This window comes from Numida meleagris, chromosome 6 (assembly GCF_002078875.1).
Source record: "Numida meleagris isolate 19003 breed g44 Domestic line chromosome 6, NumMel1.0, whole genome shotgun sequence".
Lineage (NCBI taxonomy): Eukaryota > Metazoa > Chordata > Aves > Galliformes > Numididae > Numida > Numida meleagris.
Window position 1 is genome coordinate 56,726,916 of NC_034414.1, and position 15,791 is coordinate 56,742,706.

General features: G+C 43.2%; 1 protein-coding gene and 1 long non-coding RNA gene across 8 annotated transcripts in view; one reads left to right on the forward strand and one right to left on the reverse strand.

Moving 5' to 3' along the window:
• The window catches only part of ARID4A (AT-rich interaction domain 4A), a 44,752-nt gene extending 39,240 nt beyond the window's left edge, over positions 1 to 5,512 (reverse strand). For all 7 annotated transcript variants that reach the window (XM_021403235.1, XM_021403232.1, XM_021403230.1 and 4 more), the window contains exons 1-5: positions 5,293 to 5,512; positions 4,684 to 4,755; positions 3,459 to 3,569; positions 985 to 1,050; positions 15 to 105 (exon numbers count right to left, since the gene is read on the reverse strand). In XM_021403235.1, coding sequence (XP_021258910.1) covers positions 15 to 105; positions 985 to 1,050; positions 3,459 to 3,569; positions 4,684 to 4,689 — 274 coding nt within the window. In that variant the 5' untranslated portion in view covers positions 4,690 to 4,755; positions 5,293 to 5,512. The remainder of the gene's footprint in view (positions 1 to 14; positions 106 to 984; positions 1,051 to 3,458; positions 3,570 to 4,683; positions 4,756 to 5,292) is intronic.
• LOC110401781 lies at positions 5,944 to 15,752 on the forward strand. Its single transcript, XR_002440595.1, has 3 exons — positions 5,944 to 6,297; positions 7,292 to 8,136; positions 13,360 to 15,752. It is a non-coding gene; the product is annotated as an uncharacterized LOC110401781 (long non-coding RNA).

Genomic DNA, 15,791 nt, shown 5'->3' on the forward strand with positions numbered 1-15,791 from the left:
ACGTGGCTACTTACCTACAGTATACCAACTAGCATCTGTTAACTTGCTGATAACAGCTTCTTGAAAGGATCCATCGGGCATTTTGGTTTCAACCATGGCACCAACCTGCAAAAAGGAGTATCTCAAGGTTACACATAATCCAGAACTCAAATAAGGGAGACAGAACTCACGTAAGCATTAATTCTTCTAGTAAGCTAGGTTTTTATTTTGATTGTTTAAGATTCATTTTAGCTAAATGCTACTTTGTGAAATGTAGTTACACAGCCGGTAAGAACAAAGGTTCTCAAGTACGGAAGCTGAACTCTAGTTAGACAATAAAGCAGTAAGGATCTTGGAACATCTAATTTCAGCACGACTTATCCCCTAACAAGAAATAATTGAAGGCTAATTAGAAATAAATATTCAACTATTCAATCAAAGGAACTGTTATTTCATTATTGATGTGTGTACAATCACTGTTTCTTACACTTTAAAACACTTCTAAACATTTTTATTCACTGTTGTTACCATCAGCTAGATCAGACTTTAAGTAACATGCAATAGTGCTCTTGCAGGAGCTACACTGAAAAGAAAAAGATGAAAAAGATGATCTCTAAAAAGATCTATTTGCAGTCAGTGTTCTATAATGCAGCTGTTCCAGCAGACAACTTTCAGCTATTGTAAAACCACAAATCAACATGTATTTTTATATAAAATACATCAACTACTTTAAAAACACTTTCAGAACAATCATGTTTATTATTGCTTAACAGGCTAGAATTTACCTTCTCGGAATCAGGATCTCCGTTATTTACAAGAAGCTTCAAAAATAGCACGTGCAATACTGCTGGCATATGAAGGATGCTACATGGAGAAACATGAAGAGCCTCCAAAAATCACAAGAGTTAAGACTAACTATTCAGAATCAATCCGACCAAAAGCAACAGGCCTCCTCCTGTTGATTTACTGTGCAATTAAGAAATAAAAGACATGCAATATACATACTCTTAGAGGTCCTTTCACTTGATCATCTTGAACTAACTGAGTTGAGTTATCCCCCTTCAGGACCACCTGAAAGATATTCATAAACTTGTTTATGCATTCCTTATTTGTAATGGCATATTAAAAGTCTAAGAATAGTAACAGTAATTTGGAAAATAAAAGTTTTCTCCATCAAACATAGGCAAACACTACTGAATGCAAAACCCTTGGTGTGGATGGTTTTATTCACAGGAAGCCCCAAGTATCACAATGAACACCCAGCCTGAAACACTATAATTAAAGAGGGCAAATAAAACATCAGGTATTCCAAGGAGAAGAACTTAAGGTTTTGATGCAAATTTAGATATCGATGCAACCCAGGGTACACCTGGAACTAGGCCTGCAGATCAGAGGATTAAAGTGCTTTTTCTCTACCCATAGCACTTCATTAACAACACAATGAGTACTGAACTGCAATCAAAATACAAGGCTCTCTATATTAAAAACTTATCTAGAAATCACTGAAGCAATACCACCACGGCTACTACCATGAGCAAGAGAAAGTTTCTATGGTAAAGATGTGAACCACTAAAAGCGTGATTAAAATAAGGATCAGTTAAAAAGAGGAAGTAAAACACTTTTCCCTTTAAAATCCTATGTTTGAGAGAGTAAGAATGATGACACAGAATGAACATAAGCCTGTGCAATTTGAATCCCTGAGTTTGCACAGACTCAGCTTAGAAACATAAAAGATGAATATTTAGATGTTAACAGGATTAACTGCTGCGCTGCCATTTTCTAAACCAAAAAGACATACCTAAGCACCCAGAGTGTTCTAACCAAAAATTCCAAAATTCCTACCTCTTTCCAGGAATCAAAAATTCAAGGAACATCCTTTCTACCAATAAAGATGTCCAGTTTTTGTGCTCCCCTCCCTTTACCGTTTAAACATAGTCTACATTGCAGCTGCACTTATAAAAACTAGCAGCATGCTAAAATGCAGTCTGCAGTAATATGAATTCAAAATAACACACTTCAACTTGGTTTTTATTTACAATTCTGTATTGGTATGGAGATGAATACAAGTAGTCCTGCTACTCAGGAAAACACTGATGGATCCTCTGGACTTAGGAAGTATGCCGGTATGTGTCCACACACTCTTCATTAAAATATCAGGCTTATTGCTACAACTTCAATTGTTATTTTACATTCAGATGCAGTAACAGGAATTTCCACCAAGTCAGAGCAGCCTTGTATATCTACAAGTCTTATCGTGGAGTAATAAAGCATATCATTCGATAGAGAAAAAGAAACTCACATCTACAAACAGCCTAAATATTCAGATACTCAGACTGAAGACACAGAAAGGAAAACCAAGGATGTCTGACCAGGAAGGGCAGCACGCTGCTTTCTAGAAAGCCATTCATTCACACAGATTTCAAAGAACAGCACAGATTTCTAGAAGTACTCACTAAGAATAGGAGAAAAGACTGAAAGATCTGAATTGTTTGGTTTCTTAAATCATGACAAGAACTCTGATATAAGTGACGTGCTCTACCTATGTAACTGAAGAGGTTGACAGCTTGTCGTCCTTGATCTAAGCATTAAACCACATGAAAACTGAGATGCACAGTTATAAAAAGAAGCTTTCATCTCTATGTAGTAAGGTTTTGGGGGTCACTAGTGTCTTATTTATATATCCTGGACAGTCGTCTAGAAAGTACAAAGTGGAAAGAACTTAAGGGAACAAAGCGCAAGAGCAAGCTCTATATTTACTTTGCACTCTTAACTTTTATTTAACTAGATCTGACTCTTGTTTCCCCACATTAGCATTAACAATAGAACTGCAACACCAAAATAATGACCTTCTTTTTTGTTTGTTTTGGCACAAGACCTGTAAACATAAATGAATATTAAGTGCCAGTACAACGCTTGCCCAGGAACTGAGCTACAGTTAAACATGCCGCTTTGGAAGCAGCAGCAAGGTGCTGAAAACTAACAAATAATGCCCTGGACATTTTGAAAACCGGATCTAAAAAGCTTCTTTTGCCATCTTTTTTGTTCTTACGTTGATTTATTATGGCGTCGCCTCTCAAGTAAAACTGAAAATGTCAGCTGGAATAAAAGGGAATTTTTGCTTCTGAAGAGTTTGCTCTTATTCCTTATTACTCATGTAAAGCCATAAGCCTCTATTACAATCATCAAAACTGATTGCTGTGAAACTGATGCATTCACAAACAGGAGACAACTGTGATCAGGAAGTAAGTAGCACAAACAGGTAATGTTTAAGCCCAGTCCTGCTTCAGCATCCTCCTACACAAAAATTTGGAAAAAAAAAAAACAACACATGAAAATCATAACTGCACAAACATTCAAACACTCTTAAAATTCAAACAGCAAAGTAATGAACATTCCCTAATCTTCAGGATTTTGATCTTCTCTGACAGCTCTTTCAACACAGTGCTTTAACAAAGCCAGCAAAAACCACAGCATACTACCTTGACTTTCACAAGCCTTTTCACTGTCTTAATCTTTGCCTCGCAGAAGGCACCACGGTACTTGGCACTGACATCCGTTCCCACTGTCAGGTAGGCAGGCTCATCCGCTGCCTGTTAAGGAGCAAAAAATAGGAACAAAGTTTAGTTCGTACTTATTTTTACAGCCATAATACTGTACATTTCATTTTTCACCTGAACTTATTGATCACCGAGTGACAAACAACGTCTGTATTCAGAATTGCAGATTGCTCTTTAAAAAAAAAAAAAAGAACAAAAAGAGCTAAGAAACGAGTTACAGGAAGTTTTGTTTCACAGAGTGATGCTGATCCCCGATTCTGTCAGCCTAACTGCTCTCTCAATGCAAAGGACCAACAAAAAACATCTTCTTACCTTTAGCGGTAAGCTTGGCATACCTCTGGGGGCGTTGAACTCATATTTAAAGCATCTCAATACAAAAAGGGTAATAATAATCGATAAAAATGACAATTAATTCAAAAGAACGAAAGAAGGGAAATATTTCAACTGCAGAACAGCAGCATAAAAGACAACTGCACTTTTTCCTGTTGAAAGCAATTCGGTGAGGCAGGTTATTCAAAGCATTTGAGACTGCCATCACACCAATACCTACAATTACGTCTATACCATTCTATATATAGGACTTTTTCTCCTGCTGACTAAACGGAGACCTCTAGAGAGATTTACTCTCGTCTTCTGAGCAGTCGCTATTATTTTGTTCTTGAAATCCTTTACGAAAGCTGAACTGCCTTACGCTTGTTAAGAGGAAGAAATGTTTCTCCTCGTGTTTTCTTTAATCTGGACTTTATTACTTAAAACCTCGCTTTATTGGGCGTGGAAGAAGTGGTAAACAAGGACAGAACGAGCACGCCAAAACGTCCATCGAGACAGGAAATCAGCGCACAACATTAAGGAACTGTTCTGCTGCTGTTTAATTGAAGGCAAGAAAAGTTTTTTCTCTCTTTTGTGCACTACCCCGCAGCCGCTGAGCCTTTGTACTGGCAAAAAAAACCCAGCAGCAGCACAGGAGGGACAAAAGCTGTGGTTTTGCAAACTTGCAATAGCAGCTGCTGATACAGGAAGCATTTAAAGGCAGCACTCCGAGGACAGCAACTCAGACACAGCATTTCCAGACAACTGCAGTTAGAGCAGCGGTGAAAAATGAAATTACCTCCAGGAGAGGAAGCGGAGAGAGAGAGAGAGTTCCTACCTTCATTTTTACCGGTTATGTGAAGGATTCCAGCTCCGAGCCTTGTCCTCGCCGCAGCCAGGCAGGGAAGCGCTGCAACACAAGAGCGGGAGCGGCTGAGGGTCTCTGTCCGTCAGAGGGCGGCGGGCGGGAGCCTCCGCCCGTCCCGGGCCGCTCGGTGCGCGTCACGTCGCCATTGCTCCCGCTCCCGGCGGCGGCTGCGGGGCGGGGAGGGCCCCGAGACGGCAACTCCTGACGGAGGGGCGGCGGGGCCCGGCCTGCCTCCCGCCTTCCCCGCCCCTCCCCGGCCCTCGCAACTTTCCGCGGCCCGCCGAGCCGCTCCTCCCCGCCCCCCTCGTCCGCCGGACCCGCGGCTGGGGCTGAAGGGAACGGGACGCGGCACCCCCCCCACCCCGCTCACCCGAGGCTGAGGGGAACGGGGGCGGGCGCTGAGGGGCTCGGAGGCGGAGTTCGGAGTCCCTGTCCCCGCTGCCCCCTTCACGGTTGGGGGAAGGGAGAGGCGGAGAGCGTCCCGCTCCCCTCAGCCCCAGGCCCTCCCTCACGGGGCCGGGCGCTCCCCCGGGACGGCGGCGGAGTTGCGGCTGCTGAGCCGCCTTCGCTGCCTCCTACCTGGAAAGTCAGAGCGAAGTGGGCAGCGCCCGGCTCGGCTCGGCTCGGCGCCGCAGTCCCCTCCGCGACGACGACAGCCCCGCGAGCGGCGGCGCTGAGCGCGGCCCCGCTCCGCCCCCTCCTCTCAGCCCGGACTCACAGCGGATCGCCAGCGACGAGCCCAATAACAAGCTGTTGAGCAGAATCGGTCCTGCTCGAACTCTCATTGGCCCCCTCGTGACGCCCCGGGGGCTCTGCCCCGCCCGGATTGGGCGCCGCGGACAGCACCCCCATTGGTCGCCAACAGCCAGGCGGAAGCTATTGGTCAGACATAGACGCAGGTAGAGCCACGGAGACTTTTGATTGGCTTTTCGCTGCAGCGCCCGTCGATTGGCGGCGGTTGAAGTGAAGTCAGCGCTCCCGTACCTCTGATTGGTGAGAGCTGGATCCGGATGTAGCTGTGGACGCGTCGATTGGCCAAGCTCGGGGGTCAGGAAGAGCAACGGCGCGATGCGATTGGCGCTCGCCGTCTCTTAGAAACGCGGAGGGGCGGGGACGAGGGGAAGTGCGACTGGGGGGGACGAGCGGAGATGGCGTCCTGCGGCGGCGGCGGGCCGGGGCGCGCGACGCGCATGCGCGGCGGTCAGCCTCCCGGCGCCATTTTGTGTGAGGCGCTTTCCCATTTTAGGCCGCGGCAGGGAGGCGGCGGGAGTGGTCGGTTCCTCTCTTGTGGGGGGGGAGGGGAAGGTGGTGAGCCGCGGGGCCGTGCCTCGGCAGCGGGCCCTCGTGGAGGCGGTAGGCCTGGGCGGCGAGCCCTTTCTAGTGCTCCGAAGAGGTAGCGCGTTGTTTCGTCTTCGCAGCCCCTCGAGTGATGGCGGTGACGGTCGCTCCCTCTCCCGCTCGGCCGCGATGGCGGAGCGCGCCCGGCCGGGCCCGGAAGTGAAGCGCTCACGGAGGGTCCCTCTGGCGGCGCTCGGCGGAACCGCTCGGGCCGGGAAGGCGCTGAGGCGGCTCGTTGGGCTTCAGGTAGGGGTGCGGGGCCGCCTTCCCACGGTGCTGCCGGGAGTCAGACAGCCTGGAGAGGGCCGGGGCCGGTGGTGAGGGAACCCGCCGAGAGGCGGAGAGGCCCCGGCCGTTCCGTGCCCGCGGTGGGCGCCCTCCGGAGCTGTGCTGTTTGGTGGCGCTGATGCTGTGATAAAGCCTTCTTGGGGCTTCAACTGCGTTTTCGCATTTTGGCTTCGTATGTAAAGCTTAGTCTGTGTTTAAGCTTTGTGTAGTGCCGTTATTCTTTCTCCCAAGTGATGAAAATGTGATTTCAGTAGCTCATTTTCAGCTACAAAATGTATCTTTATTTATCCTTGCATTGAAAGGACCTATCGATGTAGTTCTGAAGTTTTTGAAAGAAATGAGTGGTTACCTTAGTTTATAAGTTAAACCTAACTTCATGCCTGTTTATTTTTTATTAAATTTGATGTTTTAAGAAGTGATGTGCGAAGAGACAGCTCTAGGAATTTTATTGAGGTAATTATTGAGGTAATCTATTGAGCCTAGATAAGCTGTAGTAAAGGCTAATGCATGCCAAGCATGCTTACTACTGATTACCAGACGTTTCTAACACGTTTGGAAATGTAGTGCAGGACAAAAAGCACAGCTGTAGCCTTCTGGCATTTGGATCTCTTTTGTAAATATAAAGATGTGTATGAGATACATAAAGGCCTGAGGGGCTTGTTTGAATGCTGATGTAACCTCAGTTCTGTGTTGTAGTTGCAGTTGGCGCAGCGGATGAACTGAAGAAGAAATTATTGTTCAGAACACATTAAACTTAACCTTGTGCTTAGTTAAACATCAAAAAGCTTGCTTTGAATGACAAGTTACGATCCTTCTCTAGGATGTAGTAGTTGAATCATGAGTGAGGCGGTGGGATTTTGGAGGCACAGTTTGTATCTCTGTATTAAATAGACTACCACTCAATAAATAAGAGTTTCTGACAAAACTAATCAGTCTTGTTTCTGATTTCTAGCAGAAAAAACTCTTGTCCATCTGGGTGTAGCTGTTCTTGGCACAGGAAGTTCTTGGCGCATCACTCATCTAACTACTATGAGCAAAAGGATTTCTTTTTTTTTTTCTGCATAGTAAGTCAGCAGGAGGGGTGACTTGTTCTTTTATGGCATTTAAACTACCTAAGAATGTCAAGCTCAGCAGCACGCCAAGCAGCGTAAACATGGGCATGATGTCTGCTATAATGGAATGAAAAAGCTGTACTCTTGGCAAGCCAGGGACTACTTCTAATTTTGGATTAAAATAACTTTTCATTGAAACGTGAACTTCAGAACTCAAGGTTGCACTGTGAGAGTGAAATTTTGCGTGTCAGTGTTAAATATTTCTGAGAATTCAATCTAGCTTGTCTATATCGGATCCTTGCAGTTGTGCTTCTTCCTTCAGAACGTGACCTCTTACAGGGAAGGGTTTGTCATGAGTGGAAAAAATGAGTAGCAGAACTTCCTGTTGTGAGCCACTCTGTCATGAACCGCTTTGTCATCTTTTCAAAACTAACCTTCACTATTAAGTTATGAGATGAACATTCCTGAAATGCTAAAAATAAGGATTCTTCTTCTAGCGTGAAGCTTCTTTGTATGTAATAAAATATTGTGTTACTTCGTAAGATTTCAGATGTTCAGGAGACGTCAAGCGTTTTATTTCCTGTTTCTAGTGTTTACTTCTTCCTTTTCAGAAATTCTTCCCCTTGCTGTTTCTATTCTGTGACTAAATATGCAATATTTTTCCAGTGGTTGCTGAGCAAACATCTGCTTCGTGGTTCAGAATCTGTCTGCATGGAACTGCTGTTTCTGTACAAATGAATGTCAGGTGTGTGCTCGCCATGGAACTTTACTATCTCACCTGTTGTAATCTGCTCTTAGGAGTGTGTCAGGTGGTTGTGAAGTACTTAGTACTCCAGTATAAAGGAAAAAAACAGCAACAAAACCCAAGAAATGTGATGTTTGCCACAGAAAGTTCAGTCAGTAATAGCAAGATTATAAAAATGAAAGGCTAAACCTTCTTCCTAGTCAGTGCTTTACTGCTAACTCTCAGCAATAACTTCCTTTGTGTTTTCTTTTATAAATTGAGATAGCTATAAAAAAGTTTGTATTTAAAAAGAAACAAAAACCATCCCTGCTTAGTGCTTCCTTTCCCCAGAACTGTCATAATATTCCTGTCCTTGTGGTCAGAAAAATGGATGCTATTGAAACGTAACTTTGCATGCTGCTTCTGCCACTTCCTGGAGCGTTGCTGGGAAAAGTGTAGCAGCCCTTAAGACACCTGAATTTAATGCATTTTATTCTCTGAATTTTACTGGTAGCTTTGTAAGCCAGGTTTGGGTATGTTTTGCTGCAGTGCAGTAATGCATGGATATGAATAATCACAAAAATATTTATTATGTAGTGCTTTGCATGAGGAGAACCAAGTTTCCTGTTAGCTCTGCACCTGACAGGAGTGCTCACTCTGTAGTTGCTTCTTCCAGTAACACGAGTGAAATGCTGATGTGTGTTTAACTTGTCAGAACGGCTCTTGCCACTGGTTTCAGAGAATGCCAGGGAGGAGCAGTCCCCTCCTTAATGAACAGATCATGTCCAGGCTTCATGCTTGCAACTGCAGTTCTTAACTACAATTCTATGTGCTTTGAGATGTGCAGAAACTAGCACTGCACCAACTGATCTGTTATTAGCAGCTTAGTATGAGAGAGGAGGTTTTAGTTCTCAGCCGATAGGACTGCTGCTCTCATCCTAGCCTGTGTTAGCCCAGGGGAAGTGTTTTGGTATTTGCCATGCCATCTTTTAATTCCAGACATAAAACATTCTCTTTTCTAAGATGGATATGGTACTCTCATGGTTGGGCCTAAGAGTTGTATTCAAAGAGACTTGTTTTTATTTTTTCTGCTGTGGAATTTTCTGTTAGGAGAGCAACTGCTGAAGGGTGCCCATTGCTAGAGTTTACCAAACATTGGATTTTAAAGCCAGTTTTTGCATACTTTGTCAAGTGCTGTTAAAGTATCTGAAGATAAAAGTCTGCCTAGCAAAGGGTCTAATTACAGATCCATTTAATTTCTTGTATTGCTTGTAATGACTACAAATTCCCCCTGATGACAACAGCGAGGCTGTTAGAACTATGCTAGGGCAGTGGGTGCAGATTCCTTTGCCCTCATTGTGCTGCTGGAAAGCAGTAGTGCAGTAGTACAGAAGTAGAAGATGAGTATTTGCAGTGTGTGGTGAAAGACTCCGACTTCTGTTGTCCAGAATGAAGTGATCAGAGGGTCGTTCAAAACTCCAACTAATACTTGAAATTAAATGAATTCAGTTACAGCTCTGGATGTAACACTGTCTCACATGACTGCTGAAGGATAATATCTTTATGTCCATTTTTCAGAATACCAGTTGGTCTGTAAGTGCCAGCAGTAAAGGAGGAAGATTGCATCTACCTGTTACTCATGAGCAGTGCAGCCTTCCAGTTCAGGCTTTACACACGTTTTGCAGCAGACACAAAGACACTAGTTAGTGCTGGGAATGTCTCCTCTGCATATGCACATATGAGCTGTGCTAGTGTGTTAGTCCTTGCAGCACTGTAGGCTTAGCACCAAGCTTTAAAAATTTAACTGTCTACCAAAGCACTTCTGTATGCAGCTCTTCTCTTCCTGACTTCTGAGGTGAGGATTTTATGAGTGCAGTAAGCAGTTTAACAGTGGAAGTTTTGACCTTTCAAGGTGAGATGAGATGTTTCCTGCAGGAAACCTTCTGTGATACCAGGTCGGGTGTAAATGGAGACTGAATGGGTGTCTAATGCTGTTCCTAAGATGTTCACTCATGGCAATTGGAGAACTAAAATGAGTTGGTTTTTGAAAAAACAACTTCCATTGGATTATTTCCTCAATACTTGTGTTAGAAGATTCAGGGTAGGGGGTTTTCTGTTATGTTTTTAAACTAATGTCCTGAGTGATTTATTGTGGGCAGCCTCTAGAGTCTTTGCTTATGCTTCCTGCTGCTGGTATCTTGAAAGGCCTTTTTTCCCTTATAATACTTCCTTCTGCAGAAGTAGCTATGTTTAAAAAGTATGAAAGGCAATAATGATTAGAGCCATGTTTTCATATACACAGGCTTTTTCAGACACAGATAACTGGCTTGCTCACTTGAGATTTTTACGAAGACGCGTATTTCTCTACTTTTAGAACAGTGTTTTCTTTCTCTAGTACTGATGCTGAGTCCTTGGACGTGGGTTGCCCACCAGCACAGCTGTCACTTGCAAGCTTATCAGTGCTGATAAGCTGTTAACTAATATCATGGATTGGTGAAGCTGCAGGTTGTAGAGCAGCATCACCCAGCTGAATGGGGGCAGAGACACAGTCTTTGCTGAAAGCAATGTGCATGCCACTATTAGCATGCAGCCTAGCACAAGGAAGCAAAACAACCAATGCAAGCGTGGATGTTCAGGAAAAGGAAACTTGTGAGGGCAGCAGTTACGTTCATTCTCTAGGGCCTTTACTTGTCTAAATTACTTCAATCACTTACAGTTAATTTACTTTTCGGCCTCAGCCAACAAGACTGCAGTTCGTCAGTATCAATTGTTTTCTGAAGGCATTAATGCTCTCAGTCTTCTCATTTAAATGTTATTAGCTATTAAACAGCTGCTGGTAGCAAGAATTTACAGCTTAGTCGGTGACTACATCCTGACTCTTTCTTACTTTTAAGCCTTCTTTTAACACTTACTTTTTATTTCTGTATTTTTGAGGACTGTTATTACAGGTAGCACAGCAGGTAGCTAATTCCCTGCCCACTTGTGAAGTAGCTGACCAGCCTGCACTGTGTTAGCACATCCAAGCTGTGAATTAGTTGCAAGACTGCACCTCCCACAGGAGGTTTGTATCCTCAGGGATTGGGTTTCTTCCCTGTCAGGAGCTGCAGTTCTTCTGCACAGCGTCCCCCCACGAGTACAGCTGCACTGCAAACAGAGCCACTGTTACAAGCTGTGTTCTATTGACTTCCAGAACAAAATATGTGTCTTCTTAGCAAGTTTTAACTATTCTGAATCAACGAACGGTAGCTTTTATTAGGGGGCAATGGTTTCTTCCTTGCAGGCAGCAAAATGGAGTGACAAACTGGTATGAGAGCATCATTTCTACTCTCATTTGGCTGGGGAAAGGAGCTGCTTGTTAAACTGACTTTCCTACTAGAAACACACTGAGCTATAGTTTGATTCCACTTCCTGAGACAGCATTTCAGATTTCTTCATTCCTGGCACATACAGGAATGGATCTGGGGAAAAACAGCTTCCAGAAGTGGCACTCATTGCAGAGTGTGGAAACACACAGAATGAGAGCTCAAATTGTGCTTTATGGAAGCATGCTGTTAAAGCCATCTAGTGTTTGCCGAAACCTGTTAACGTATCTCAGTCTTGCCCCAAATAATGAAAGTAGCAGATTCCTGCTTTTCTAAAAACCCTGCAAACAGGACGTGTTTTACTTTCAACATTTTTCTCGTTTTAATTCAGGCATTGCTGCTTTTCTGGTACCTGTGTTTGGAACGTATTGGCTGCTGCGTGAATTCAATGTGATTTAACCTACTGTGATTTATCCTACTGTTAGCAACATCTGTTGCTGAAATAGGGATCTTAGTGTTTTTTGGACTTGCAGCCTGTACATGTCATAACATGTGGTCTGCTTTTATGCAGAAGTAAACCACTCCATATTTTATTTAAACTTTTTATTTGGCCTTACCAGGTCAACTAAAATGGTACTTTTTTTGTGGGTAGTTCTTATACTACCATGAAGAGAAACTACAGGGGATTTAATTTTTTCCTGTATCTGATTACATGCATGTGTTTGAACTACAAACTATGCAAGGCTGCTGTCTGCTTTATTCTAGTTGTCCATTTTTGGTTTGCACAGCAACCCTAAGAACCATTTTTAAACAACTGCTTCGGAGTCCTTTAATAGCAGTAGGCTGAAGATGAAAGAGCATCTGGAAATGAGACTTAGTTTGAGTTTGGTTGTAGATCCTGTGTTCTCAAATGCTGTCATGTATTTACTAGCCAGACAGTAAGGCTACAGCCTTACCTCTTCTGCAGCCTGTTTCCTGCAACTCTGTGTAACTGGAAGTAAGAGATGGCAAGCTCATCTAATAAGAAAGTTAGAGGCAGTAAATGTCTCAAAATAGCTGACAATTCTTAGGTAAAGGTAACTTCCTTAGTGCACATAACTTGAAAAACTGGTGCGTGGAGTAAGAACTAGTCATCCTCTTAGGTGTGCAACAGAAGGAAGAGGAAGGGGAAGGAACAGTGTCTTCATTGTTTTTGGTGGTGGTACAGACTCAGAATTCTGTCTTTCTCTTCAGAGTCCTGAAATTCTGCACTCTAGGGTTATGATTATCTTGCCTTCTTGCTGCTAATTCAGCAATGTATCTTAAGCATTTCCCTGTTTTCTGTACCCTTCTATTGTTAAGTCTTAAGGAAAAGTGCTATCACTTGTAGTTATATCCTAGCCCCTTCCTTAGAGGTGACCTGGGCTATATAGCCAAATAGCATCTCACATGTTATTGCACCCACATGGGCAGTGAAACTTGCAGGGAAGGGGGACTTTTAAACTTAGGCCATTGAGCTATTTTTGGTTATGAGAAGTGATAAATGACCTGATGCCTGGCATAGCTCAGATCTGCTTGGAATTGTTTGAACTGCTTCCTTTCTGAGTCAGCACCAGCTACGGATTAGTAGCATTTACTGGGGAGCTGTCCTCCTGTTTATCTGTCACACCAGAAACTTTACACATGGGTTACTTCTGTGATACTCAATCAGCTCAGACTTAAAATAATTTAATCAGTGGTACTGTAACTTTGAATGGAGATGTTATCCAAAATACTGTAAAAGCAGCGTAGTCCATGGACATAGATTACTCTGAGGATGCAGTTTAAATGAGATAGCTTTTAGAACTTGCAGTGTTCAAAAACCAGTCTTGGTGCAGTCATAGGGATAAATGTAAACTAGATATTGGAGTATTTTTAGATTTGTCACCTGAAGTTTACCTTAGTCCCCTTCTTAATTTTCTAGAACAACGCCTCTGTATGTGGACTTAGTGACTAACTAATTGCAACGGGGAATGCAACATACCTAGTTGTACATCACATCAGAGCAGTGATTCATCAGCTGCTGAATAACTATCAGTGGGTGAGTGATCCTTGGGACAGGAAGGATTTTAATGTCCATTCTACCCTTATTTGTTGTTGGATCTGTGTATTTCTAATCCTTTCTGTGGTGGAAGGATGACTTTAAGCTCAGAGATAAACAATTGTATGGACCAGCTTTCTTCTGTGTTCCATTAGAGCATGTACTTTGGGTCTCAAGCAATGGTATTTGCCTTTAATGCTTTGAAGTTGTGTTCCAGCATGGCAAGAACTGCAGTTGTGCATTCCAAGTGGGTATGTGACTTTCTGTTCTATTATGTATTCCCATAAATGGCCAGAGCCCAGCCTAAGTAGGTTACTTGTTAAGCCCAAAGCAAGAAATGCTGCCGTGGTGTGGGCTTATTATGCCTTTCTGGCATCTTCAAAACTAAAACTTCCCAGTACTCTTGGCAGAAATCATAAAAATGAATGTTAAGAATCACCTCTTGCTGCAATCAATGATTCAGAGATTTTCTGCCTTACTGGGGATGTTTATTAGCCATGCAATATACTTCTGCATTTCTATGATAAACTCAAAAGGAACCATTTCCAGGCCAAGCAAGCTCCCTTCTTCAGAGAAGGGGATCCAAGCTCTATTTCTGTAGGAAGGCATTGCTGGTTCTACTGAAGTCTGGTTCTAGGAGCCTTCAGAGGCTGCTGTTACAGGCTGCTACTGCTAGGTCTGAGTTTATCACATTGAGCCTGCATCTGTTTTAATCAGAGGCACTAATTTGGCTGCCCTAGTCACCTGGCATGTTAAAAGGTGGGAGCATGTGGCTGCTGCCTTGGGTAGCAGTTCTTACAGGCCTTCCACTCCGCAGAGGCTGAGCATATGTACTTTCTCAGACATGCCCTGGGTGTACAGCCACAGGAGACTGGAAGCTTTCCAATCTTTCTTCTAGGTACCTGGTCAGCTGTTGATCTCTGAGCTTAAGCCTGACTCCTAGATACTGTTTAAGCCTGAAGGGTAAGGAAGTATCTATAAATACAGCTAGACCCAGTAACATGACTTGTAAGACTGTTACATTTCCACTACCTAGTTTTGAATGGCTCTGAAGGGATTAGAAAGGTGTAGCCACTTACAAGGATAGCTCGCTATTTTCATTTAGCAGTTTGTCAGCAAGGTTTCAGGTTTAGAATCAAGGAGTCATGTTGTCGCATTAAAGCAAGTGGAAGATGAGTCCTCAGCAAATGCTTTAGGCTGCCAATTAGTTTACTGACTGGCTTTCACTGACTCAGAAGAGCTGAATCAGCAATAAGCTTCAGTAGTAAATTCAGACTGAATGCAACATAACTGAAGCCTGACTGTGCAACAACTATACTGTTGCCTCAGGAGACAACAGTCAAGGAAGCTGTTCATCAATCATGATTAATCTTACTTGAGGGAGGCCTGAGAGAGAGTTGTAACATAGTATGACAGCTGTGCTTAGCTGGAGAGGAAAGGGTTCCATGTAGCTTGCTTGACTCCAGCCCAGACTTAAGCCTGAGACAGTCATTAAGCATTGACACAGACCCATCTATCTCCATGTCCTTCACCTTGCCACACAAAAGAAACAACCTGTATCCTATAACCCCATTAGAAAAGCGACTGCAGAACCATGGGTGCTTTTTTAAAATTAAACAAACTATTCAAACAAAAAGGAGTTTTAAAAGGGCTGGTCACTACTAATATGCTTCAGTACTATATATGATTTGTTAGGAAAGCATGCATTTCAGACTAAAGATGACCATTAGAATTTTAGTTATGTGTACAAGATCTCCATTTGGGAATGGTAAACAGAAGAGTGTGGTACTTTGTGTTTCAAGACTCTAAGTGACTAAGCTAAATCTGGTTTGTTTTCCTAAGAACAAGGAAGAGAAAGCATGAAAGATTATTTTTAGCTCCTAGGAAGATCAGCAATGGATTTGGAACTGATTTAGGGAACTACAGTGGAGAAGCTGTGAATAAATGTAAAGCTGAGATCTGTTAAGCTATATAACTGGAAAAAAACACCAGAAAGTAAACAGTAACACAAGGACTACTTGGAATTATTTTAAATTGGTCCTATTCTGGGCTTAATACTTCCAATTAAAGTGTTTTCCTGGAGGCTGGCTGAAGTTGTCAGCTGCATACATCACCTAAACTGATAATGAGCTCACTTACAGCTTGATATGTTATCTCTTCTGCCAAGAATTGGAAACTGCTGCTGTGACAACTAAAAACGAGGACCCTGGTTGGTTAATCCAGGAACAATTGTAAACAAGAGACATGTCAGATTCCAAACAGCTGGTTTTCCTGTGTCTAGCCTGGTTCAGAAGTTCTGCTGTAGTGAGCAGCAG